Genomic DNA, 12,054 nt, shown 5'->3' on the forward strand with positions numbered 1-12,054 from the left:
TGAAGGAAGTTGCTGATGCCCAGCCCCCGAGGTCCTGCACCCGTTCCACAGAGTGGGTGCGGAGAAACGCCAGCGATGCCGCGAGGCCTCTGATGTTGTGGGCGTGGGGGGCATGGCCCGGGTCGGCCTTCCGGTGCCCTGTTGGTGGTGTCAGCTAGCCAAGACAGGAAGTCCAGAACTGTGCTAGCGGAGATGGTCACTATCGCGTGTCTCCGAAGGAAGTCCTGGAATCTCCGGTTGGGAGGGTTGTTGGATCTGGATGACGGTCGGGACCGTAGCGAAGACGCGGTCTGTCGCTTCCTGGTCGAACAGACCACGGGAAAGGGGAGCTGCTCTCACCACGCCCGGCGAGCTATCTCCGGGGCCGACCGCGCTGCAGACTGACGAGCTGCCAGACGAGCCGCGGTGAAGGCCCTCGCTGCTGGGGGTAGGGCTGATGACGCCATGTTGGCTGTACCCTCTGCCACGGTAGAGAGTGCCGCCAGGGTGTCTCTGCATACAGAAAACACGCGAATCAAATTAGTAGGGCGAGAAGGATCCCGATCCCCGGAGGGTGTAATAAAGTCACATCGCTCAATTGTAGAACGTATAACATATGCGAAGCCGAGGTCGTTTCCGAACGACCTCGTCCTCGGGCGCTAGTCAAGAGGCTCCGTCCTGGGTGAAGACGCTACCCGAGCGTCTCTCGCCAGGACAGGTCTGGACCCTCTATAGATTGAAATATCCCACTCACCTCAATTCTTCCCGCGGGAAGTCCTCAAAGCTCGTGGCGAGCGTCGTCAGCCAGTTCCTCATCATCGCCATTGCCGTGACGGTCGAGATGGTAGAGGCAAGGTCTTGTCTGGTCGAGGCCTCCGTCGTCAGCAACTTAGCCTCCGGTTCACTAAGTTGCTGGGGGAGGGCGGGGTCCCTGCCCGAGTGCCACAAGCAATCGCGCAGGCCCTCCGGCGCGAAGGGTGGTGGCAGGACGACGGGGAATGATGAAGGGATATGCCGTCGAGGAGGAACCGTCTTGGGTTGGTCTTGGGCCCGCTCGAGAGCAGGGATGTCTAAGGCTTTCTCCCCTTTCTCCTGCGGGAACCAGGCGTTTGGGGAGAGTGCTACCGCCGGTGAGTCCCCCGACCTGTCGACAAACATATGCCCATCAGGGTTTAAACGAGGGTTCTCCAGGAGAGCACCTAATGCGTCCAGAGTGTTAGAGGTGGAAATCCTGGAGGGCGTGGAGGCCGGGGCGGAGAGGGGTCGAATCTTATATAGAACCTTAGCCCCCTCCGCGTCGTTGGCCCACTTTAGGATAACGTCATCTCTCCTCCTCCAGCCCTCCAGTAGCGAGTAGTCGGGAGACCAGGCCACTAGCTTGTGATCTTCTCCAAACGAGTACTCCCAGGACCGGGGAAGGTCACACCATGAGAAGGGGTGAACTCAAGAGTCCGTCATGGTAGGAGGATAAGGTAAAGAAGAACTGTAGTGGTCCTCCACCCCGTCCAACCCGACGGACGTCTGATTGGGGGGGTTCCTCCTGAGAGGGGCCTTCTAGTCCTATACCTGTCGCCGGCACGGAGGGGCGGAGGGAAGGACCAGGAGGGAGAGTGGGAGGGGGGGCTAGAGCCGTAGGTTCAATAGGAGGTTGCTCTGGAGAGGGGTGCGTTATGATTTGCGCGGTCTGAAAGGCCGGATAATGTGATAGGGCCGATTCAAGGACGGGGCCTATCAGGGACGGAAGGAGGGCAGCCACTTGGGCAGCCAGAGTTCCCTCTCCCCTCGTTTCGTCCCCCGGCTCCCTGCCCTTGTGGGATTTACGGCGAGGAAAAGGAGAGCGAGGAAGGGAGGGTGAGTTGGGGGGAGAGGCTGTGGAGGGTGGGGACAAGCTGAGCGTCCTGGACCTCGGTGAGGCAGACCTCTTTTTCGAGCGAGATTTCCTGCCGGGTTCACGCGAGTGAACTAGGGAGGAAGACGAGTTCGTGGGGGTGCTTGACAAAGCAAGCCGTAAGGGTTTTAAGGACCCTTGATGGTCGGATGTATGGGGCTGCCGAGAGGCCTGAGGACGCTCGGGGACACCATACTCCGTAACATCAGACTCGTCCCCTTGTACTCCGAGAGGCCCAGGTTGTCCACCAACGGAAGTCTCGGAGACATAGGGAGACGGATGGCGAGGGCGAACGAGGCCCAATTCCACGCCTAACGCCGGATCCGCCCACACCAGGGGGGGGGGTCGTCAGCGGATTTCAATTTCCGAGCTCTGCGCCATGCCTCCCGAAGAAGTTCGAGGGCGGCTAGCTTGGAACGGGTTTTGGGAGGAGCAGCACGAATCTCCTCAACCCGCGCTTTGCACACAACGCAGGCTAGGGGGTTAAAGCCAGCTTGTGAGAAACAAGGGGCATGGCGGGAGCAGAGGTCGTGGTGGCCGTCTGACGAGATCCTGGCTGTGCAGCCGGATTCCACACACAAGCGTTTGGTCTGAAAATAGAATAATGATAATCATAGAAGGGGTGTCCCAAAGGTGTCTGGACACAACACCGAAGGGGAAAAACTGCAGGAGAACAGGTAGGGCTCCCTACGAGAACACACGAGCACGAGCAGGAACCAGACTTACCGGCATGAAAAGAAGGTGGGTTGTGGAGTGACCGACTCGTCTGGTTCCGCGATGCTAAGTGACGCGACGTCCGGCTCGAGCTAGCCGGGTAAGAAGGGAGGGAATAGGGAGGGGGAGGTGGGGTCGACAATGCGCATGCCTGCACAGAGCCGGGAATTTTAAATTTCCGATGATTTTGGCGGAAAATTCAAACCACACTCAACCTTCGGGAAATGGCCATATGACCAGGAGTGTGGTATGGGATTATCGCTATAGCTTCGCTGTGCAGGTTTCTTTCAGCCGATAACAATTGGAAGGATTTGTGGTAATATGGGGTTCTCCGAAGTATTCACTCTTTGCAGATGTCAACATTGTGTTCTTTCAACAAGTTGCCGCGCTTTCAGGACTACACCAGGGAGAGTACTGCAATGTGGGAGGTGGTGTTTTTTTGGGATTAAGAGTGTCATGGTCTACAATCTACATAAAAGAACGCAAGCTTCTTCATGACCGGGATTTACAGGCTATCCGACGTCTGGCACTACGTGAAGATGTCAAGCGATTTTCGTTCTAATCTACGAAGAGACAGCCTGCCATCCCCTTTCCTGATAACTGGTTGTGGTAAAGGAGGAAAGGAATCGACGTTCTCAACACTATATCTGCTCAGGTAAGTAAATTTGTTATTCGGGGTTAACAAATACACGTGCCAAAATTTCGGAGGTGTACTGTTTATAGGTATAATACAATCACTCCCGAATCGTGTAACACTGTTTTCATATAAAACAGATGGATAATGTTCAGTTGTATACATGTATACAATATAGCGTAAAAAATTAATTGTTAATTTTGTAAATTATAGTGTCAACGCAATATGCAATTTTCTTGGCGGAAATATAAAACAAAAAAGTTGCTAAAACAGATTTCGGAAGTAACGAAGTCGCGCCATGTATATGATAGATGCCGACGTCGAAGAAATGAAAGGATAAATTCGTCTAACCTAACGTTGACCTTGGCCTGGGTACTCCCACATGATTTAATTGTACGACAATATTGTATACCTAGGGTTATTTATTTTTCTATCTATTCTTCATTCCCTTTTATTTATTTTTGTCACACACCAAGAAAGGAGGACAAATGCACGTCCGGCGTGAGGTTGCGCCGGATGGAGGACAAGTGCTCAAAAGGAGGACTGTTCGGCCTAAAGGAGAACGTCTGGCCACCCTAGTGTATATAGGTTTTTCATGGCTTGAAGGAATGCATGGATTTCAGCTCCATAGCATTCCTTCAAGAATATAACCTCTCGAAGTATTGGCGGAAGTACCGAGGGCCTCAACTGGACCGGGCAGACAATACTTGACAAGATGGCGTCCCGATACTATGCTAGTGACTTCGTTCATTAATATATTTAGTTGTAGCAAGGTATTTTTTATTTTCATTTCCGCTAAGAAAATCTCTTATTACGGTCATGTATTATAATTTACAAAGTTAATATTTAATTTTCTAACGCTACATCGCGTCCATGTACACAACTGCACCATTTTCTACAATAGGTAATGACACACTAAACATGGATGTCTATAGCATAGGGGAAGTGGAGAAATGTCAGATGATTTTTTGGAAGGTTAGTTGAGAGTGGAGGATAGGCGGGGAAAGAGAAGGTAGACGTCCTTAGAGTGAACATTTTAAATGTGAAGGAAAAGGGGCAGGAATACCAGAAGCTGAGAGAAGTGTGGAAGGTAGTAAAGGGTAGAATACAGGCGAGAGTAGAAGGAATGGCCTTGCTTCAAGGAAGTGACAAGGTGTTCAAAGATGGTAGGGAATGGATGGAATATTAACGAGAAGAGGAGCGAGCATTTATGGATTGGTTGCAAAGTAGGACTTCGGAAGTATACGAGAGGTACAAGAAAAAGAGGATAAACAAGATGTAAGGTAAAGGAAGGAAAAAAAATTCTTTTCCTGAAACATGACACTTTTAGTTCCATTTCCTTAATCAGATTCCAAACTATATAAAATATAACCAGGTTATATAAGGCTTTCAAGTTTTTATTTCACTTTTTATTAATAAAATACAAATATAATGAACACTAAAGAATGTTTACTGGAAATGATACTACACATACCACCATGCCCCTTTGTAGCGATATATTATTACGAGTATATGTGTCCCTTCTATTTGAATAAGGACATTTACAAATATGAAATTGTTAAAAATGAAGGGGAAAAAAAAAGGAAGACCAAAACTGAACAATAAACATTCTACCTGGTACATTAATGTAACATGTATTTGGGTTTTTGTATTGATGCCAACTATTAAAATGCAGGTACACAAATTTATCCTCAATAGAAACAGCAACTCTTCAATTATATGTATCATCTACTCACAACACATCTTACATGGAAACCTTTTAAACAACCTAAGATCAATTACACTCTTCTGTGTTCTGCATGTCTCCCATGCACTACACCAAAGGGAATGATGCTGCCGATGCAATACCACAATTGTTATCGCGGTTGCGTGCCATCTTAATATAGCCCTCCTCACCCCACTTCTCACTCCAAGAGTTCTTCACAAGCCAGTAGTGTTCTCCCTCTTCTGTTGTACCATAACCAACAGCCAAAACACCATGGTCGAGCATCTCTGGACTACAATCGGGCTCATAGTAGACACCTAAAACAAAAATAAAGCATTTAACCATGAAAGCCCCCAAGTTACCTTTCATAATTTTGCTCTGACTAATGTCAACTTCCTGCAACTCACCTTCATTGTAGAACTGGAATGTTTCATGGGAAGCATCAATGGCAACCGAAACTGGCCCTACAGTAGCAATAGCCTTCTTTAGGGCATGTTCATTTCCTTCACGGACATCAACATATCCCCTGTCATCAGCTCCAGAGTCATCTGGATTGTATCGGCAATTATCATCCTGAAAAGATACTTCTTGTAACCCAAACATACCAAAGAACTATTTATAAAAATTTCTTCATTACAAATTACCTGACATATAATATTGTTTTCATATGACCATTACCCATCTTTAAAGTTTCTCATTTACTCACCATTGCTTCATATGGGTAAGTGTCTTCAGTGTCAATGCCACCATTGGACTTAACATACTCAAAGGCATAATCCATTAACCCACCATTGCAACCATTATTACCAAACTTGGTGGAGCAATCGATGAGGTTCTGTTCTGAAAGACTGATAAGCTTTCCAGTCTTACGGAAATGCTGACCTTCTAATGCACCTGTCTGTAAACCAAGGCAAAGTGAAAGAATCAGACCATCAGTCCAACAAAATTGCAGTATTTGATATTCTGACCAACAGTCATTACAATACTCCTACTACTCAAAACCACAATTTCCAACAAGCTAACATGAAAATACAATGCATATACTGAATACAATCATGAAAACTTGTATGCCAAAATCCACCCACTTACCGCTGAAAAGGACCAGCATGAGCCGCATTCACCTTGATTTTTAACTGGAGTGACAGCACCCTTCTCTCTCCAGTCCATAGTCTTTGGAAGAGCTATATCATCATCAGGCCCAATGAAAGTAGCTCCAAGACGAGGTCTTGATTTATTGTGACTGTAACCATTCATTAGCTCGATGAACTCGTGGTGTAACTTGGGGAGGAGAAACAGTTTCAAATTAAATCCATATAATTAGTTTCATGCTACAACACCTTTTCAACTACCAACTATATCTCCACTGCCAATGCAAAAACACTGGTAACCAAAACAATATTATATCCTCAATAGAAACATCTCTAAAACTCACCAAATCTGCAAAATGGTTGATCTTCATACTGTAGGACTTCTCACCACTGTGATACAACTTGTTATGCTGAGCAACCTTATACTTGTTATCCTTAAAGATCTTCATGCGGAACTGCTCTTCAACGTCACTCTTGTATTTCTTGCCATGTTCCATCTATTAAAAATAAAAGGATGAACTGGATGAATAAAATCAACATCAACTTTTTTTTTTTTTAACAAGTTAGATCAACTGCTTCCCAAAATCATATTAAAAGAAAACCTCACCTTATAAGCTTCCCACTCCTCCAGAAGAACACTGAAGAATGACACAGCTGATCCTGAGGCCACCAGCCCCAGGAGAACAAAGGCCACGGCTAACTTCATCTGTTAGAATACAAATCTTTTATTATGGCAAACTTGTAGTCACTACCCTCATTCTAAATCTAAATTCAATAAAAACAAGACTATTTGCAATCCAAAATACAGAAAAAATAGCAACTCAAACTTGAAATGGTGAAACACATAAACATCAGAATAAGTACTTTCAACACTTGTATAATATATCTGGAGAGATGTTAAAATGTTGGTGAAACATTAAACATCAGAATAAGTACTTTCAACACTTGTATAGTACATCTGTATATTGTAGATTATGCCCTATGCTTTACCATTACCCGAAGAATATAATTCTAGATAAAAGTTTTCTGCTTTAAGGTTGAAGGATGCCTCAATTGTTTCTGCTGAGGAACAAAGGTGCAGAACAATCGGGGAAAATAAACTTCAAGCCACCTGTCTTCAAAACACATGAAAAACCCTCAGCCTCCAGGTAAGAGACTAAACCCAAGCTATTTAAAAATGAATCTGTACACCCCTTATCTTTTCACATGAAGAACAGACATCCAGTAATTATTCCCTTCCTCCTACCACTTATTAGCCAGTGACACTCATTTCACAAACAAGATTCCAACATTTCTTCCCACCGAGATTTATGGGAGGATTTGGGGACTTGCCAATTATACTAGAATGTCTAAGAACAGCTCATTCCTCCCTTGCCTATGGCCACTTCATGAGAAATAGGTCTGGAATACCGAACCTACACAATTTTTCACAACCAACTTCCTCTTACCTACATCAATTGCACTACACTCCTAACCAAACTATAGACCCAAAAATATATAAGCTGATGAAATGCTTATAACAACCACCTAGACTGACCAAACAAACACATCACAAGATAACATACAGTAGCAACAGCACCACATTCTCCATAAGGGTATGTGCCAGGAAATCATTTACCAAACTAACTTCATCCAACTACCACAGGGCAGGAGGATAAGTAACTTCAAGCAATAATTATTATTATTACTTCCAGTTGCTGCACACCTCATACTACAATGCCCCCACACTAACCAGACAACAACACAATATCTCTTCTCTAAGTGACAACACCATTTGATGTGTCTCGTTACACATTCAACCTACAACCTAACTGATAACAAATGTATTGTGATCATGGCGATCATACATTCCTAAGACTACTTGCCTTTGCACTCATTATATTTATTGTGACCCATTTCAACAACCTTTCTCACTGGTTTTTAGATTAAAGATCAGGGATCAAGAAAGATTGAAAGTTTGAGGTAACTGACACCCTGGCTCCAATTTTTCTTTGTATCAAGGTTTAGTTGAAAATACAGATGGCTAGTCCTTAACCCATCAAGTTAGAGCTTCCAGAACTAGATCACTGATGAAGCTGGGTGAGAACATGTTGGCTGGAGTATCAGCACTTTCTTGTGGATAATATTGTACTATCATATCTTATCTAATATCTCACACTGTTCTAGTTAGTCAAGGATATGTAGTATTCCTTGGTTGATGCAGTATTAGTGTCCTGTGTCAGTTTTTATCTTGCTGTTTTAAAAGTGTTTTATAGCAAGTTCTGGTGGGGTGATTGGGGCATTTGTTTTTGTCATAAAAAATTTGGTGCCTTGTGATTGTCGACTGAGGGGACAGATGATAGACAAGTGGGTGTTGCAAGCTGTGTAATTTGACATTCTAGTAGTGTGGTACACCAAAATGGGTTTGTACAAGTTAGAAGACTCACTTCTTGTCTTGAAGTGGACATGAGTTAAGTGAGAATGCCCTGTTTTGTGTAAGGTTGTCCATGTGGTAGGGACCTCATGCATGGGTAAATGAGTATTGCTTTTCTTAATTTGGCATGGGCAGTGGGAGGAGGATATTGTCTTTTCTTTGAAGAAATGTGCACATTCCTAGTTGTTTCTAGGAAACAGATGCAGTCATTGTGTATTTTGTAACAAGTCCAGCATGATGTCTGATTAGCACTGAAGTAGGAAAACTTATCTATTTACACTTCCAATTTTGAGGCTGCACCCTTTCTTAGGGCTATGGTATAGGAGGTATGCCTTTTTTTAAAGAGGGGATGGAGTGGTATCTTTTTTGGGTGAAGGTTGTGCTGAACAGTGTAGGTGACTGTGTTCTTGTGATTGAAGTGGGGGTTCTGCTGACTTAGGTGAGGAGGTTTTAATAGTTTTGTGTAGGGGATAGTTTTTCATACTGTGGTCATTCAGGTAGAGCTATTATTGTGTTTCCCAGATGGATCATAGTATTTCTGCATAAGTGACTCAAAAAATGGGACCATTCTGGCTTCTCTAAAGATTGAATGCTCAGAGACCAAACTTTTTTCCCAAATTGATTCACAGGGTCTTCATAGTTGGTAACCTCCCAACAAGAGTAACCAGTACAAACTAGGTAGCCTACAATTAACTAATGAGATTACAGATTAATTATTTGGAGGAGTATAGATTCCTGTACCTTGTACCATTTTCTTAACCTGAAATATTCCCATCTTATCATTTTTTTTTCTTCTGTGTGGTGTTGCAGCTGTAAGATACCACTCCCATACTGATGCTGAATGTAACTGTTGTCTGGATTGGGCCCTGGCTTGTATCATACAGAGTTCTTGATTCCAGTTATATTTTTTGGATGTCTCCTTGGAGCAAAATTTTGTGGGAGTGTTTTGCATATCAGGATATATTTCCATGGGGAATTTGGCTGGTATTGACACAGTGGATTTAGTCTAAGAACTTTAAATGGCCCAATACAGGCAATAGGCTGCAATGGTGGTTGTTAAGGTTGGGTAGGTTCTGGAATGCAATGTCATTTAGTGGATTCAGGGTGGATATGATGCTTCTAAGTACATCAGTAGCAGTAACCACTTTCCTCTATGGGAAGAGTGGGCAGCTATTCTGATGTTACTGGGCAGGAATGCAGCAGTGTTGTTAAGTATTATAAAGACAGCTGACATAAGAGGTCATCAGACTTTTTCTTAAAATGAACAAGTATGTGGAAGATGCTGCAGTTGCCCCATGTTATTAAAGGAGAGTCTGAAAGTCCCAGAATTTAATTATTTACACTCATGGGGCTTCAGTTCTATGCAACACATATTGGGATACAAAGATAAGTAGACTCCACGGAAGCACAAATTTTTTATATTGGATCCAGCATCTGCATGATGTGATGATACTCCTTTTCAAATCAGAAAAATGCAACTGGTTGTTGGTGCATGTTTCAGCCCAGGAAACTGATTGGAATGACAAGGGATCAGTGTTCATGTAGCCACAAAGCAGAGCCAGGCTAATTTTTCCTAAATTTACAAAAGCAGTTTACGTGAGCAATTGGGCAATAATAATGAGGAGGGATTTTTACTTTCCCTGATAAGGAAAGGGAGGATGATGACTTAATATGGTGGAGACAATGTTCTTTATCCATATTCAGTAGATTTGAATTACTAAAGTATAAGAACGTTGTGCTTAGCTCTAAATCCAGTCATTTAATTGAAAAAAGGGGGGAGGTACCGCAACGCAGGAAATTGTAAACAGTGGTATATTAGGAAAATTATGGTGGCAAGAATAACAACGAATAAGAATTTGGACAGACGGATACAAGTATGTTGAATTACACTAAATATTTATTCAGATCTCAAAAATTACTATTAACATTGTTCCTGAACAATGAGAAACGTCATACTGTGCTGGCGACCCCACCGCCCTCAGTGTGTTGTTTAAGCATGTCGAAGGGGCCACAGTAAGGGTAGCGGGGATGCTAGGGGTTACGGCAAGGTGATGTGAACATGCATATATAAAACCGTTCAATAATTAATACACCCTACTTGCACTTGAATTTTTTGTTTTGTTTTGCATTTTCATCAAAAATAAATATTTTCTGTAACTTAACAAAATTTGACCATGGTACTCCATCCCTTAAGTTCTTCGATGTTGTTACAATATATACTGATACACTGCACCCATACCTATTTCTCGTGACTCTATTACGGTTCAGACTTAATACAAAATAACTGTTGGTAGTATGTTGCAACATTTTTGTATTTGACAATACAACGTAAATGTTCATTCTATGAATACATTGATTTCATATACCCCATTATTCTAAACGCTACAATAGCAATATCGTTACAAATATATTTCCTAGATTCAATAGTATTCTGTGCAATACGCCCCTCCCTTACGTAACGTTATGGGAGCTTTCTAGAAGAGAGCAATGGCCCCAAGGAAAATTATTTCGCAGATGGCGCATTTAACTGCGTGATGAGAATAAGGAAAGTATTACAAATTAGACATTATGCCAGTTACTAAGGAGAATATACAAATATTGACTAAACACAACAAATACAAAGAATAAGCAACGTCCAATCGACATAAGCATCTCAAGAGTAAAAGAACAAAGAATTTCCAAACAATACAATCGAATACCTCCCTTTAAATATCTAAATTTGCATTATTTTGTATCATTTTATAGAACTGTCGAATATTTAAATAGGCAATATATTATTAATCTCGGCTCAACCTCACACAATATATGAAGAATATTTTTTCTTTTCTTTTTTTACATTACAAAGCAAAATTGGTGGATCAGTAAGAATTCAGGAACACCGCTACCTACCGTGCTGAAATTATTACTTAAGCCTTAGACACCCTGCAATTTAGCTAAAATGCAAACTCATTCTTTTGTCTTGAACTATAGAACACACTTGAAACATTACTTACTTCAACAACGCACAATCTAGTTTACTTCAACAACACACAGTCTAGCCAAAACAACACTCACTGAGGAACGCGGCTGGACGAGTCACGAATCTGTTTTTATACCCAGAGGTCAGCTTTACATGTTTTCATACAGCGACACATCAAGGAAAACTTGTATGGCTTCATAATTCCTACAAAATCTTCATGGATTTACTTAGGAACTAAAATCAGATATGTGTATTTACGTAATTATAAGACGTAAATAGGAGTTATTTTTTTAGATATTTGTTTTACGTCTGACACCTATGTTAATCCATGACTCAAAGTCGTAAGACAGATGTAGTCAGCTTCCTGTAGGATGATTCATTATTAACTTCATAAAAGATCTGAGCTAAGTAGGACTATATAATGAATTATATGTTTTGGAAATAACAGAAATAAGATTATCTTTCAAAATGCCATCAGTTTGTCCTCTGGCACACTGATCTTGCTAATGATTACGGTATTGTTCCTGCTCCAAATTAATGTAATGTGGGATTGCGGAAAGAATGAATGCATCTAAAAAATAGAAATTAAATTATCAAATAGGACGTTATGATTATATCAAGAGCCGAAGTCGATAGAGATATTCCCTATGGTAGTCGAACCAACCAATTTCTGG

At 42.6% G+C, this 12,054-nt stretch overlaps 1 protein-coding gene across 1 annotated transcript; it reads right to left on the bottom strand.

Moving 5' to 3' along the window:
* Window positions 1-4,609: 4,609 nt before the first annotated feature.
* Window positions 4,610-11,527, bottom strand: CtsL1 (cathepsin L). The gene is made up of 7 exons (XM_076180111.1): window positions 11,415-11,527; window positions 6,616-6,714; window positions 6,353-6,505; window positions 6,010-6,198; window positions 5,627-5,818; window positions 5,328-5,493; window positions 4,610-5,237 (listed from the first exon to the last, which is right to left on the bottom strand). The coding sequence occupies exons 2-7, from the start codon at window positions 6,712-6,714 to the stop codon at window positions 5,029-5,031; spliced, it is 1,008 nt and encodes a 335-aa protein (XP_076036226.1). The 5' UTR covers window positions 11,415-11,527; the 3' UTR covers window positions 4,610-5,028.
* Window positions 11,528-12,054: the final 527 nt, after the last annotated feature.

This window comes from Oratosquilla oratoria, chromosome 43 (assembly GCF_046742065.1).
Source record: "Oratosquilla oratoria isolate Oo_2021 chromosome 43, ASM4674206v1, whole genome shotgun sequence".
NCBI classification, from domain to species: Eukaryota; Metazoa; Arthropoda; class Malacostraca; order Stomatopoda; family Squillidae; genus Oratosquilla; species Oratosquilla oratoria.